The sequence below is a fragment of the Durio zibethinus genome, chromosome 19, assembly GCF_047325235.1.
Source record: "Durio zibethinus cultivar Kanyao isolate XHJ-2024 chromosome 19, ASM4732523v1, whole genome shotgun sequence".
Taxonomy (NCBI): Eukaryota; Viridiplantae; Streptophyta; class Magnoliopsida; order Malvales; family Malvaceae; genus Durio; species Durio zibethinus.
This window is the reverse complement of record NC_143180.1, coordinates 17,827,404-17,844,255: the sequence shown is the minus strand read 5'-3', so window position 1 is coordinate 17,844,255 and position 16,852 is coordinate 17,827,404. Positions and strand designations below refer to the sequence as shown.

At 31.0% G+C, this 16,852-nt stretch overlaps 2 protein-coding genes across 5 annotated transcripts; one reads left to right on the top strand and one right to left on the bottom strand.

Moving 5' to 3' along the window:
• Positions 1 to 8,451: 8,451 nt before the first annotated feature.
• LOC149513472 (uncharacterized) lies at positions 8,452 to 15,756 on the bottom strand. 4 transcript variants are annotated; one of them, XM_089748731.1, is made up of 5 exons: positions 15,257 to 15,756; positions 9,458 to 9,731; positions 9,208 to 9,306; positions 8,966 to 9,051; positions 8,452 to 8,811 (listed from the first exon to the last, which is right to left on the bottom strand). In XM_089748731.1, exons 2-5 carry the CDS (start codon positions 9,697 to 9,699, stop codon positions 8,633 to 8,635), a joined length of 606 nt encoding a protein of 201 aa, XP_089604857.1. In that variant the 5' UTR covers positions 9,700 to 9,731; positions 15,257 to 15,756; the 3' UTR covers positions 8,452 to 8,632. The 4 variants fall into 4 exon arrangements, with proteins under 4 accessions (XP_089604857.1, XP_089604854.1, XP_089604855.1 ...); XM_089748728.1 differs by having other exon boundaries at positions 9,458 to 10,300; positions 15,257 to 15,754; XM_089748729.1 differs by having other exon boundaries at positions 9,458 to 9,750; positions 15,257 to 15,754.
• LOC149513473 (uncharacterized) lies at positions 13,170 to 14,900 on the top strand. Its single transcript, XM_089748675.1, has 3 exons — positions 13,170 to 13,586; positions 14,090 to 14,286; positions 14,402 to 14,900. Exons 1-3 carry the CDS (start codon positions 13,170 to 13,172, stop codon positions 14,898 to 14,900), a joined length of 1,113 nt encoding a protein of 370 aa, XP_089604801.1.
• Positions 15,757 to 16,852: the final 1,096 nt, after the last annotated feature.

Here is a 16,852-nt window from a genome sequence, read left to right as displayed (position 1 = left end):
TTACATTGAAAGGCCTAAGATTGAGGCATTTGTACCCGAGATGAAATATTAGCTTCTAATATTGTTACATATATGAGGTTAGCTTATAAATTTAAATATGCAAAATCAATATGTATTAATCTGTATTAGGGTGTATTACTAATAAGTACTGTTGATTGTTATTATGCAGCTTTCTATATAGAGAAATCAAGATGAGACAAATGACCCATAGATTCGATTTGTTGACCCGAATATGATTAGTGAGCAAAGTCGCACTGTCTTTTTTCATGGTCTCCATATAGATCAATGCATGTAAAAACGAGCCAATTATTTTTTGGTATTGTATAATCTTATGTAAGTTATATTCATACAACTAATTATTTCAACCTTACCCAAATCTAAGATTATGCCTAATCTAAGTACATCATTCTTATTATTATGCAGTCATCAATTGCAGCTTATTGTAATTGATATAAATTCTTTTACGCCATACTTATTTAATTATGTTCAACCAACAGTGAAGCCAACCCCGATATTCATAATTTTGTAAAGAGGTATTACATGTTTTTATATTATCTTGTGTTTTTTCATAATTACTTTTATTTTTATATTAAATATTTTTTCTATTTAATTTAGGGGAATGTTTGCAGTTGATAAGAATGCAAAGATAAATTGGGTGTCATTATCGGTAAATATAAAATTTATTCTTTGATGCTGAGTTTATTTAGATAAATATTTTCTAAACCCATTAAATTTATTTTCAAGTACCTCGTCAATCAAGATATACTGAATGTGGATATTATGTCTTTCATTTTATAAAAGAGATAGTTTTATATGATTTTATGATGCAACATTTAAGGTTAGTATTAATTCCATAAACTTGTAATATCTTCCAAAAATATTTGTGAAAATTATGTTCTCGTTTATTAACATTTACTTCTGATTTTTTTTTTATAGTGGAGAATAAAGGAAGCTTTACAAAAGACGAACTTGATGAAGTCCATAAGGAGTAGTCAGAGTATGTATTATCGTTCGCTACACCTTGAGGTTAGAGATTGTTGGTGGGTATAAATATATGCATTACATTTTTTATAATGTTTTTAACATGCTATATCGAATGGATAATTTTTATTTTTCGATTCGGGTATTGGTTTAATATTATTGGTATATATTTATTTTATATCAATTGGCAACTTATATGAATACACATATATTAAGTACGATTTTTTGAAAAAAGTATTTTTATATGACAACATTATCAGTTATAAATTCGGATGTGTGGTAAACTTATTGAAATACTACAATGTTCGTAATTTAAATTTTAAAATATAATTCGTAGTATCACATATATGTATTTGATTCACACAAGTACGAATCCAATATAAATAAACCCATGTTTAACATGTGAAGTAGTGATTTGTATATTTACAACCTTTCATTTCCTGTCTTAATTAAATAAATAGGTTTTCAAAATTATACAATGAATCTGTAAACAACATATAGTGCAATCTACACGTGTCCAAGAGGAGGAAAGTTAAACGATGAATGATATGCATTACATTCATTTAATTGTTTCCTAATGTAATTATTTCTAAATTCACTGGCATTGTAAAAAAAAAAAAAAAAAAAACTCAACTTTGTGATTTTTTTTCAAGATATACTTACCAATGACGAGTATTTCATTAGGCGTGAATTCATTGAATTGCATAATTTCATTGAAAAGTGACTTTCTTCTATCTGTATGTTTAACTTTTGTTTTAAAGTAAACTAAAATGTCCTCTCTAACATTCATAGCCCATTCATATGAAGCACCAATATTACCAATTTAATGCACCAACCCAACGATTGCTCCATCATCGCTCCTAGCATGCTTTTTACTTGACAACATCATTCTACCGTTGCTCGGAGCAACAGATACAATGTCGTCTTCATCGTCTCCTCTCTCTTTATTTTCTTTGACATTGATATCAAACTCAGGAGAGAAGTAAGCATCCTTATTAGCATTTAATGATTCAACTACATCGGTTCTTGTTTCAACTCGTTGATCGATTGCTCTATGAGATCCGAATATCATTTTAAAATCATCAAAAAATGAAAAATGTTTGTTCCATAACCCTCTAGTATGTGGGTGTGACTGACAAAGTTTAAACAAAGACGAATCAAATAAAAGCCATTGAAAAAAAAAGGTCAAAAAGTAGATAAGCCATAATATCATCTAAAAAAATTACCCAAACCCACTCATCAAATATTTCTTTCTCAACTGTAATACATTTTTCTTAATCATTTCACCCAAATCTACTAGAATTTTTTATGTCACAAATTGCATGATATTGTATCTTACGCAGTTAACCCTGGATTTGATGTAGGGAGTGGCTTTAAGTTGTGAAGTAGAAATGACTTACTCTAGCATTCATTTAATATAACCTAGATATCCGACACATAATGTCTCATTATCCACTCTCTATCTTGGATCATCAGCCAAAGAATGTAGGCATTGAACTAAATGCAAATCTTTTTCTCTAGTCCATAAGTGGTTACCAAAGCCAAAACTATAAAATCATCTTTTGGATACATATCAAACGGATTGCAATGGATTGTCATGCAATGAAGACATTTCAATTCCTAATCACATAGTTAGACATTATGAAACAATATCAATATAATAAATCATAAACAATAAGGGTAACAAAATAAATGAATACACATGAAAAGAAAGCAATGTGTTCTCCAAATTTTAATATTCATTGGACATTGTCAACCATATGGTACATAAATAAAAATCATTTGGGTAAACAAATAATAAAATATAAAACATATCTATAATGTTATTATCTTTCAGATTACAACCAATGGGTGAATATATCATTAGCCAGATTATTTCTAAACTAAGTCCAATAATCAGATGGCTCAACATGCATAATCAAATATTGATGATCAGATTCATTTGGTTGGAAAATACCTCATTTGGCAACATCCCCTTCAATAGGATCAAACCCATCTCAAACCTAATAAAATTATGGAGAAGGCAATAAGTAGAAATGATTCCACACTGTGTCTTAATTGAATAAAATGACTTCTCTCTTAAAATTGCCTATCTATCTTTTAATATAACAAAACACCTCTCGATACAATTTCTTGCTTGAGAGTGTTTCATGTTAAAATATTCCTGTGGGGTCATCGGTTGGAGTCCCACCCTCTAATCACTAAGATGGTATCGTTGACCTCTATAAAGTGCCAAAAATCCTTTTATATATCCAACATCACATAAACAGTAGTTAGTTGTTAGAACAATCAACAACATTACTAATATGAAAATAAGCAATGTCGTAATTAACATTACACGAACATAATACAAATAATACTTTGTGGGATCCTCAACTCATTCCTGCGTGTAATGGTATCCCTTAACACTTTGGCATTTACTGCAGAACTTTTTCATCCTGGTAGAACATATATAAATTGCATATATGTGGTGCATACACCAAGGACATTAGAAGCAATTTCATTTTTTCTAGTCCTATATCTAGGCCAGTCAATGGCATCAACATTGACTTTAATGTATGTCCCATCTAAAGCACCTAAACAACCGTTGAACTATTTTTATCTATTATCTGTTGAATTTTTCTATATGAGTTTGGGTTTTTTAAACAATAGTATATGCAATTTTAAAATAGAATTCAACATAGAATAGAATTATCTACTAATTGTCTCTTCAGATCTGACCACTTAATGCTTTATAATCTTATTTTTTGTATGATGGATAAAACTGTGGAGGAAGCTAATAACTAGTTCTTCTATTGATATATGTCTAGATGACTATAATCCCCTTCTATTTTAAGCAAATGACATAAATTTGCAAAAGTTCTCATATCCATTCTAATATAATCTATACACTGTATATTGCTCTCAAAAACCATTGCATTTAAGTTTAACTCTATAATATGTAGGTTATCATAAGATGTTCCACCATAAGATAGTTTACGTTATTTTTTTACGTTAATATTTAATAAAGTTACAGCAACAAAATATAACAAATGCAACAAAATCTCTATCTGGTTCAATTGCATCATAAGCAATATAACCAATTGCATCTTCCTTAGTTAAAAACCAGCCATAACTATTTAGAAGAAATAATATCATTAAAGTTGAAAACATAATGGAAAGCAAATCTTGGCATATGGTGGATGGAATCCCCCTACATCATCAAATAAAATATAAACCACAAACAAAACATTGGAAGATTGGAAGTAGCTAAAATAATTTAACAATAAAACATATAATATATATATCAAAAACACCTTTAATCTAGAGCTAAATGACATCTAAAAATTGAAAAATAAGTTCATTGGAAGGTAACATGAATTACACACTATCAATTAAAAAGTATACACCCGTTTGTGTAAAAACCAATGATAAACTTAACAAGAAGAAATTAAATGATGGATAAGGAAACTGAAATTTTTTCAAAAAGAAAAGTAAATGCTATGAGCTGAGATCTGTTGAAATATAAATTTTAATTGTATTTGTGATTGAAACATAAAGAAGACATGGAATAAAGCGTTCCATATATACAAATGTCATATTTTTTTTAATAATCTCTTCTGTTTCATAATTAGTCATTAAAACGTTCATATTATCATAACACGATCATTGAGAAGGAAAATAAAATTTTAATATGGGAATATTAAAGGTGGTTGTAAGAAGAAACGTCTCAATTAATAACCAGTGAAGGTATTTTTTTCATACAAATGCCTTAATCATTTATTTATAAGTGTATCTGAAAAAATATCATTTATTTATAACACTCTGATTTATGAAAATAAAAAATAATAATTTTTAAATAATGATCATTTAAAAGGTTGAATAATCTATTCATAAAAATCAAAAGGGATTATTGAAGGCATTTTTAGCCAAAAATACCTTGAATAACCCTATTTAATTTTTTGTAAAAGATTATTCAATGGATTTTCTAGGCAAAAAGGCCTTAAATAATCCCCAATAAAAAAATTAGATGAAATTACTAAATGCATTTTTGACCATAAATACCTTAAATAATCACTTCATAAAAATTAAAATAAATTATTTAAGGTATTTTTTGCTAGAAATGCCTTCAATAACCCCATTAATTTTTTTTGTAAAGGATTGTTTAAGATGTTTCCTAAGCAAAAACACCTTCAATAATTCCCAATAAAAAATTTGATAAGATTATTCAAGGTGTTTTGAATAATCACCTCATAAAAATTGAAGTGAATTATTAAAAGCCTTTTTTGTCAGAAATAGGGGTGAGCAAAAGTCAGTTTGAACCGACTAGACCGACCAAAACCGAGTGAATTCGGTTGAATTGGTTCGGTTTATTCAGTTTTAATTATAATCGATTTTTTAAATCGGTTAAATTGGTTAATTCGATCGGTTTTCGATTTTTAAAATTGATAACCGTACTGATCGAATTAATCGACTTTTTAATAATTAAAAATAAAAAAATTGAGATAAATATTTTTATTTATTTATTTTTTGGTAAAATATTGTTGAAATTATTAAATTCTTTAGTAATTTAGTTTGAATGATACTAGAGTTTGAATTTTATTGAATTGAATTTATGGTTAAATAATTATTCATAATAGGAAGAAAAATGATAAAAAAAATCGATTATTTAACGGAACCGATCGAACCGAACTGATTTTGGTCGGTTCGATTATGATCGATTATTTAATAATATTTGATCGGTTCGATTATTTGTTAAATGAAAGTCGGTTAAGTCGGTTATTGATTTTTTCAAACCGAACCGACCGAATTGACCATTTACTCACCCCTAGTCAGAAACGTCTTAAATAACCCTATTAAATTTTTTGTAAGATTATTTAAGGCATTTATGGCGAAAAATACCTTGAATAATCCCTTACAAAAAATTTAATAAAGATTATTCAAGACGTTTTTTGGGCTAAACCGGCTTCAATAATCCCTTCATAAAAATTGAAAATACCTTGAATAATCTCTTACAAAAAATTTAATGGAGGTTATTCAAGGCTTTTTCTGGGCTAAAATGGCTTCAATAATCCCCTCATAAAAATTGAAGGAGATTATTCAAGACATTTTTGGTAAAAAATGCTTTGAATAACCCAATTCAATTTTTTGTAAGAGATTATTAAAAGTATTTTTCATGCCAAACACCATATATAAACCAAATTTTTTACCAGCAGAAACTTATAACTGACTTGCATTTATTTTCAGATATGCTTTTCAAAATGGTAATAGCTATTTCATAATTTTTTAGTCAAGTCAAATTTGAAAATAATGCTACTTTTTCTCTGGAATCCTAAAATACCACAGGAAGAGATAAGTTTTTGATTTCGAGAATTTAGATACTGTTAGAAATTTGTCAATTTTCCTCGGAATCATATTATCTTAAACCAAATGTTAGAATCAAATACTCAATAATAAAATTCCAAAGGAAAATATGTGAATTCCTCCCCCAAACGAAATGTCCACTTAAAGAAAAAAAAGATTCTTTAATGTTTAAATAAACTATTAAATACATATAAAAATCTAATTAAATCTTAAATTAGCACACAACTATTTTTTCTTATGTTTAATTGCTAATTATTGCTACCTCGTGAAACAAGTCTAATCATAAATCTTGATTTTAAGATATAAATATATCATCTTATATTATATTTAGTTGTATAAGATTATAAGGAGAATTAATCATTTTTTTGGTATAAGATGATTCAATCTTTTCAAAGTGGATAAGATTGTTTTTAATCCATAAGATTAAAATTATATGTCCTATTATACCTTTAAAAATTACATTAATAATTTAAATTGTATAAATTTTGAAGAATGATAATTTTAACAAATAAATAAATTATTCTATCATAATTCTTGCACATATCAAACCATGATAAGATGACATTATTTAATCAATCTTATTCATAATATAATTTTATCCTATCTTATCATAATTTTGTATACCAAACATATTCTAAGATTAACAACTAAGGCAAATTAATTACATAGTACGGTTTACGTTACATTTTTATAAATTGGAGATTGATTAGACCTTAGACTAAAGAAAGAGAGGTATCCCTATCCAATCATTTTAACCCCACCCCCATTCACAAGATTAACCTACGTTCTCAAGATGAAACTTGAATTCTAAGTTCATTCCTTTATGATGTCTAACACCTAAAATAAACCATTTATATATCTAATGATAAAACCATTTCATTTTTTTATCTTTAATAACAAAATATATACTATGAAATATAAGATAAGGTTAACACTGTATTTGGATTAAGGGGAGGGAAAGGAAAGGAAAAGATCATAAAGGAAAGTAATGGAAATAGAAAAATCATTCCTTAATTTGGATAAACTTTTAAAGGAAAGAGATAGAAACACAATAACCTTTAGTGTCCTTGTAATCCCCACTTTTTTAATACCTTAATTTGGAGAAAAAGTTACAGAAAGAAAAATTGAAAAAATTTTGTTTTTATGAAAATTCTATTATATCCATATTTTTATTAACATTACTTAAACCTAACTGTTTCATGATGATCTTACAATTTTTTCTTGTCAACTCTCTTTTTTTTCAAATGAGTTTCGCATGTCCGTTTCAATATAAAGATTGTTGATAAATAATTGTTTTAATGATTTGATTTTTTATGAATGATTAAGCATGATTAGACATATATGATAACTTTTTTTTAGATGCATATACTTATTTTTTTATATTCACAACTTCACAGTCATTTATCTTTTGGATATTTATTTCTTGCCTTTATTTATGTTGAACCGAATAATGTATCATTATTAATCATGTAAAATTACTAAAAAAAAAATTTTAAGGTTCATGATTCTTTGTTTTCATGTTGAAAAGCTGCAATTTTTTTATCTGAAATTTGGTTAATACTTTTATGTAATATCAAATTACTACATCACAATTTTTAGCTTAAGCCTAATGATTTTTATATGTTGAATAATTACTTGGTGTTTATTCAAATTGGAGGTATGCCTTTTGAGATTTGATAATCTGTCTAGAGATGGAAAAAAAAAAAAGGCTATTTCCAATGTTGTTGGAACTGTTAGATCATAGATGGTGAGGAAATAAGCTCGCTTAGCTTTTTTTTAATGTCCATTTGAATTTCACCGCATCTCCAATCCGATATGATTAAACTTACCATATCATCAATTAAATTCAAATATTAATTTCAATGAAATTCATCCAACATAAATTTTTCATTAAATTTTTTTTTCAATCACAACTATAATAACTTTTTTTAATCATAATTATAATAATTATTATTATTATTATTTTTAATCTCCCTACAATCAATATCATCACCCATCTAAATGAAACCTTAGCATAAAACATGAAAGGCATAAAACAAAAAATTTTTTAAAGATCTAATAAAATGAGCATTTGGAGCAACTAACTTTTAGCTTCTGATGGAAATAATAAATGCAAATAGAATCACATGCCCTCAAACAATGATTGTTAAACATACTTTTATTTATTAATTTTTGCCATACAAATAAGGAATATATGTAATCTTTTCTTTTTTAAAAAAATTTTTTTTTCCTTTATTAATATCTGTTCGACCATGGTATAAAAGTGTTGGCCTTGTACAAGTTATAACCAAATTTAGAAACAAATTTCTCAGGGTTTTGGGAAAGACCCACCCTTATGCCCCCCGTCGGCTCCACCCTTGTGCCTTTCGACCCATAATTTCCTGAATATAACTGGAATGCTATCCACGATATCCTTCATGTTAGCTTCCCCAAGATCTTTAACAGTAGTGGACAACTTGAAAATCAACTCCTTATCACGAAGACCAGCTGTTCACAAGATAAAAGTTTATCAATTAAGAACGATCTCAGAAAAATATTCTATTGTACACCAAAGGAAACCCTTCCAAGGTGAAATTATTATGATCATCAAGTTTCAACATTTCTAAAGTATCTTTGAATACTCTGGTAACAAAAAAACAACCTGATATCGTAATGTTCCCAAATGGAGAGAACGATGCCCCTTTTTCAACACTAAAACCATTTTTCGTTGCTAATGCGGATGCTAACCTACAGAGGAAAATGGCATCAGTTAAATAATTCATCTTTTCTCAAAAATAAAAGTATGGGGGTGGGGGTTTGATAGGAGAATCACTGGTATTCCTTCTCATTTCAAGAAAAATATATAATTGTTGACATGAGTTATCCTTTTTGTTATCCACCAACCATCTATAAAAAGCATCAGTGGTTGCACTCGTAAGCACTGCATTAGTGAGATTCACAGGACTTCCCTCCACAAAAAGCTCAGCCAGAAATTGGGTGCCACTGTATGCAAACCGAAAGAATGAATCAAAAGGTGAACTATGAGAAATGAGTAAAACATGCAACCAATGGTTGACGAACAGTCATTGCTAATAGGAAATAAGATAAACATGTTAAAACCAAATGCATAAAGAAATGCTACTGACTCTTATACCTGCCATCTAGAAGAAACAATAAATGAGTACGGCATCTGTTCGCCTCATTGCAATGTCCTGTCGAATTAGTATTAACAGGCTTCGGACAGTGCTCGGGATGGGCAGCATTGCATGGAGGACTCTGATTCGGTGGAATAATTATGACATTTCCGGCTAGGACATGTGCACCCAATGAAAGCGTCACCACCGACGGGAGAGTAACAAGTAAAGAGAACAGCAGGAGAACCAGTTGTTTCGACATATTCCTTTTCTGCCAAACTTACTCCAATGACCCTTCACTTTAACTCAAGTACTGGTTAGACACGAAATGAGATCAAATCTAATCTAGCAATACTTAATTTTGAGTTCTGAGTTCAAAGCAATGCTGTTTTGACACTCGAAATTCAGCCAAAACCATACCGTTATAACATAGCATGTTGTTCTTTCAAGAGTTACAGAAGATATAACATTTAATAGATCTATTTTATCATCCATTAGTCTTCTGAGACACCCAGATGAAATAATAAATAATTTTATTGTTTAAATGAATTTTGAAATAAAAAATCCCTATTTTTAAGGATTTAATTCAATAAATGTTTAACTATAAATATAAAAGTCTTATTATCCATAAATCAAGATTATTTTTGCATCGAATTGTATAAACCTGTGATGTTATCATCTAGATGAAGGAATGATGATAATGGGTTGAAAGATAAAAGAACCTGGGTTATGAAGTAATCTGCCAACAGAATGGAAATGAAGTCACAGGAAGAACTAAAAGATGCTGATAAGCTATCACGTGAAGTATAATGACTTTGGTTATCTTTTAGTTATGTGATAGTGGGAATAGTGATAGTAGAATCCTGAAAATAGTGGGAATAGTTGTGAGAATACTGAGAATAGTAGGAATAATTGTGCGATAGTTGTGCAGTAGTGGGAATACTGGGAATGACTTATAAACTTGTAAATCATTTCAAAATTATGAATGAAAATTACCACTGAATTCTCTTTCAACTTCTTTTCTTTTCTGGTCTCATATTCTATACTCTTATGGTCTAATCTCTCTCTTCCATCACTATTTATTTTATCATAAATTGGTATCAAAGCCACATAGATCCAACACCCTAGGAAAACACAGAAACCAACCATCCATGAACTCAATATAATGTTCTTCATGATCAAGTTCAAGTGTTGCAGGAAAAAATGGAAACAATGCAAGACACCGTTCCAAGATGGTGGGAGGTACAGAAGAAAAGCATTAAGGCAATGTTAGTTGAGAATCAAAAGGCCTAGCTAGATGAAAATAAGAAGTACGTGCAACAGGTTATGTATTTATTTAATCCAAAGGGAACATCATAAGCTCAATCGGAGCTAGAAGGTGCAGCCAACGACAACAGCAACCAACCTACTGCCTCTTTACTCAAAAAAGATGGTAAGTTTCCTATTGTAATCACTGTTGATGATCAAGGCAAATATGTATATAAGACCAATGAACCGTGGTTGTTAGCTAATACTCAGCTTGAATCTAGCAGTAATATTCTCCAGGGTAGAACACAACAGTACTGAAGGTAGTAACCCTTATACTGCTATAAATGCATACACCTTAAGACCAAAGATTGAACTACCCAATTTTGATGGACATAAACCCAGGGGGTGGATCAAGAAATGTCAGAAGTATTTTGCTATTTTTTCCATTTCAAATTAGAAGTGGCAGTAATGTATTTGTCAGGGAAGGCAGAAACCTAGTTCGACAGTTACATTATGCAAAAAAAATACAATGACTTGGTCAGAGTTTGCTCGGGATTTATGCAACAAGTTCTGTGATCGGACTTACTAGGATGTGATAGAAGATTTTAATAAGCTAGCTCAGAAAAGTACAGTGGAAGACTATCAAGAGAGATTTGAAGAATTGAAGCCATACATGCTGCAGTTTAACCTTGATTTAAATAAAGAATACTTCATTCCCAACTTTGTGAGTGGGCTCAAGGACGACCTACTAGTTTAATGGATGCCTACAAACAAGCTAAGCTACACGAACTCTCCCTTGACCTTGAAACTAAGAGATACAAGTCATTTACCAAACAACCATATCCTCAAATATAGGATCCTATCCAAAACCAATAAACATTCAACCACATACTCCAAGCAAGCCAACACAACCCCCACTGCCCCTTCTTAGCAAGGGGCTGCGTAATGAAAGGAGAGCTCAGAACCTGTGTTTCAAGTGTGGGGAGAAGTTTGTTCCAAGACATGTTTTCAAAGCCAAACAACTCAATGCCCTTACTGCTGATGATGAGGTTGAGGATAAGCTCGATGACAGGGGAAGACAATAATGATAGACAAGAACTTGGAACTATTAAAGGAAAACCACTCAACATTCTTATTGAAAGCAGTAGTACCCGCATCTTTGTTACACCAAAATGGGCTAAAAACGGTGTTGAGTTTGAACAGACCAATCCTTTGGCCCTCACAATGGCTAATGGGGAGAAACTGTATAGCACTGCTAAATGTAAGGAGTTGACTTGGGTAATGCAAGGAAATGTATTTTCTCATGATTTGAGAGTTTTACCTATGGGAGGCAGTGATATGGTTTTAGGTGTAGATTGGATGAAAGCCTATAGTCCTCTACTGTTGACTTCGATGAGCTTACAATTAAATTCCAAAAGGATGGTCAACAAGTCATTCTCAAGGGCAAACAGAATCCAATAAATGTTAAACTCATTTCTAGTAAAAAGTTGAACTGTATATGATCAATGTGGATTATACAAGGAATGAAATTTTACTACAGCTACAGGTATTGATTGAAGCATACTCCGATGTCTTTAAAGAGCCATCAAGGCTGCCACCACTGAGATCCCATAACCATGAGATACCCCTCAAGCCTGGTTCTCAACTAGTTAATCTCAGGCCTTACAGGTTCCCACATTACCAAAAAGTTGAAGTGGAAAAGCAAGTTGCTGAGATGCTATCATCTTCTATCATTAAGACCAGCAAGAGCTTTTTTGCATCACCTTGTCTATTAGTAAGGAAAAAAGATGGATCCTGGAGAATGTGTGTTAACTCTAGGCAGCTCAATGCTATGACCATCAAGGATAAATTTTCAATCCTTGTGGTTAAAGACCTCTTGGATGAGCTCAAGGGTGCCAATTACTTCTCCAAAATTGATTTGAGGTCTGGTTACTGGCAGATCAGAGTCAAGGTTGAGGACATTGAAAAGACACCTTTCAGAACTCACCATGGCCACTATGAATTCAAGGTGATGCCATTCGAGTTGACCAATGCACCCACAACATTTCATTCATTGATGAATGAGGCGTTTTCTTCCTACTTGAGAAAGTTTGTTTTGGGTTTTTTTTATGATATTCTCGTTTATAGTTACACCTTAGATAATCGTGTTGTGCACATACAACTTGTGTTTGAGGTGTTAAGAGTTAACCAGTTATTTGCCAAGAAAAGCAAGTGTTTTTTTGGTCAAAAATAGGTCGAATATATGAGGCATATAGTATCAACAAATGGAGTATCAATTGATCCCTTGAAGGTAGAAGCAATGATGGCATGGACATTTCTAAAAAATTTGAAGTCATTGAGGGGTTCTTGGGACTTACTGGTTATTACAGGAAGTTCATAAAAGGGTATGGAGTGATAAGCAAGCCACTGACTGACATGCTTAAAAAGGACAACTTCTTTCGGACTTCACAAGCAATTACAGCATTCTAACAACTCAAAGAAGCCATGAGTACAGCTCCTGTCCTAGCGTTACCAGATTTTTCTAAGCCCTTTTGTTTGGAGACTGATGCTTGTGCAACTGGTATAGGAGCAGTCTTATCTCAAGCAGGAAGACCTATAGCTTACTTAAGTAAAGCCTTAGGACCAAGGCATGTTGATTTATTCATATATGAAAAAGAATACTTGGCCATTTTGATGGCTGTTACAAAATGGAGGCATTACTTTGAAGGGGGACCATTTGTTATTAAAATTGATCATAAGGCTCTAAAATATTTGTTGGAACAAAAGCTTACTACAGCTATTCAGAAAAAAGGGTTGACTAAGCTATTGGGACTGAATTACTCAATCCAGTATAGGAAGGGCAGACTTAATATAGTAGCGGACGTTCTGTCAAAGCAGCATGAGGAGGAAGGTAGATTGCAGGTTTTCAACCACCTTGGTTCCTAAATAGGTGACTAATATCGAACAGATTTATGAAGGAAATGCTGTGGCTCAGGTGAAAATTACAATGCTCTCAGTATGCTCCGTAAATGATTCTCATTATTCATTTGCTAATGGAATATTGAGATTTAAGGGAAAAGTTTACGTGGGAAGTCATGGAAGTCTAAGAACACAAGTGTTACAATTCCACAAGGGGACAAATTCAAGCAACTTACCATAGACTTAAGCCCTACTTTTACTGGCCTAGAATGATGAAAGATGTGCAAGATTACATACAACAGTGTGATGTATGTCAAAAAAATAAAGATGAACACACTGCTTACCCAAGCTTATTGCAACCTATTCTCATACCCAACCAGACCTGAAAGGTGATAACCATGAATTTTATTGAAGGTTTGCAGTTTAATTGTGTTATGGTAGTCATTGATAAGTTTACTAAGTATGGACATTTCCTAGCTCTATCTCATCCTTTCTCTGCATTAAAGGTGGCAAAGTTATATCTAGGCCACATCTACAAACTTCATGGTGCACCCAAAACAATCATATCCGACAGGGACAAGGTTTTCACGAGCTCAGTATGGCAGGAGGTAATGAAGCTACCGGGAAACAATGTAAAGCTTATCACAGCCTATCACCCTGAGACTGATGGTCAAACAGAGAGGTTAAACCAATGTCTTGAACAGTATTTGAGATGCATGCGTTTCTTAAAACCAAAGTCATGGTCAAAGTGGTTGTCCCTAGCTAAATGGTGGTATAATACCACACACCATACTGCCTTGAAAATAACACCCTTCCAGGCTTTTTATGGTTATACCTCCAGTATTTTCATGGGATGCTAGCTGTCATGCAAAAGTTTCCACTGTCGAGGAGTTACTCAAAGAAAGGGAGAAGCTGAGCAAGTTATTGGTTGACCAACTTGATAAGGCTCAACAACGAATGAAGTATTATGCTGATAATAATAGAACGGAAAGGAAATTTCAAATTGGTGATGAAGTTTACTTAAAACTTCAACCATACAGACAAACATCATTGGCATTAAGGAAGAATTTGAAGCTTGCTTCGAGGTATTATGTATCCTATTCAATTATTGCAAAGATTGGTAAGGTGGCTTATAGATTACAGTTACCCCTTCTTCAAAATTACACCCTGTTTCATGTTAGTCTCCTAAAGAAAAAGATTGGGAAGAAGGTGGTATTAATTATAACTCCCCTTGAGGTGGGTGAAAAGGGTCAACTACTAGTCTATCTTGCTGGGGCACTTGATAACTTGATAAAGAATGATAAAGAGAAACAATAGGGCAGCTATTCAGTTATTGATTGAATGATGTAATTTGAGTCCTAAAAATACAATATGGGAGGATTATGGGGTGCTTAAGTCCCAATTTCCTTACTTTGATCCTTGGGGATAATGTGATGTTATCAGGTGGGTTGAAAAATAAAAAGCCTGGGTTATTAAGGAATCTGCCAACAGGAAATCTCTTCCATCATTATCCATTTTACCACAAAACCCTAATTTAACTTGAATATGAAATTACCCAATACTACATATTTAAAATCATGAACATCTTCCATCATTATCCATTTTATCACAAAATCCTAATTTAACTTGAATATGAAATTACCCAAACTACATATTTGAAATAATGAACATACCTTTGAAATTGATGCCAGTGGGCGTGGAAGAATCGAGACTGAAACTGATAATGATCGCCCAAACAAAATCCCAATGAATCTGAAGTGGTGAGAGTAAGAATTTTTCTTCTTTTTTTTTTTTCAATTTCGCCCTCTTGTCGAAAAACCTATGCTAATGCTACTAAAAACGAAAAACCCCAGTTTCTATTAGTCCACCAGAGCCCAATTGTTACAGCAGTCGTCCTCTTTTGTTGGCCTTAATTCAATCCTCTTAAGTGGATGGGCAAAAATAAAAGCACATTTCCAGGTTTTTTTGGCAAAAAGATTAAGATACTCCGAAATTAAAATTTAATAATCATTAAAATCTTTATTTTTTTTTTTTTACAATCAATTAAATTTTTAAATATTTATTTTCATCAATTAAATTTTAATTAAAAAAATAATTTGTTTTCAATAAAAACTTAATTATACAAAAATAAATATATTAAAATTTAATTAAATAAAAACATATGTTTAAAAATTAAATTAATTAAAATAAAAAATTCAAAACTGATTATAATTAAATATCAAGATTTAAATAATTATTGAATTTTTATGTGAAAAATTTTTTACTCTTATGCTTTTTTTTTTTTAACTATGGTCGACTCTAGCAAAATAAATTTTTTTAGATCTAGTGCTCTGTTGGCTTGCTTGAAAATGGCTTTAAATAATATATTTTTCATGAAATATTTTTTGAAAAAACAATGTTTTTATTGTTTGGAGAATTTTTTTATGATTTTAACATTTTTCACAAATATTCCATACTTTAGCAGCAATTTATCAAAGTTTTTGATGATTTTAAAAATAACAAGTTCATGAAAATTAATAATACCCGTAAACTCAACCCTATCCTTAAAAATAAAAATTCAAATAAAAATCCCAATAAATTCATTAGAATTCATGATACCCATTTCAAATTGTTAAATCCCAACCAAAATTTTTAAATTGGAAGATCTTTTCATGGTGCGTAGGTTTTGGCTGGAGGAGCTGGAGGACTTTTCATCAACGTTGTGGTTTTAGATTTTTCAAGTACAAAAATTATTTGTGAATAATTCGAGAAAGATGAAAGAAAAACACAAACAGATGAAGAACTATGGGAGATCCACAGGTTTTTCATGGTGGCTATGAGGAAAAAAAAAAAAGGAACTGAAGGAAGACGGAAGAATTCAAGGAGAAGAGATAAGGATTTGGAGCTGCTTGTGAGTTTTTAACAGATGGGAGAAAAATAAGTTTTTGAAACTGAAACAAAACCCGGAGAAGAAGAATTCTTTACTCATGAAAAAAAAAAAAAAGATATGTGCAAAAACAAAGAGAGCGAAGAACAAAAAAAAAAAAAAAACAAAACAAAAACAAAGAATCAAGGAAGATTTGTGGGTTTAACGGTGACGGGTGACGAAAATTGACCATAATATCCAGAACTAGTTTGTCTTATTTTTTACACTTGAAAAAAAAAACCGAATAACTCATTTCTAACATTTTAAAGTTGTTAAAAGAAAAAAAAAAGAAGATCGAAAAAACAAAAAACGATGATTAAAGATGCAATTGAAAGCGGGATGAAAGGAAGTTTTCATTCCGTTT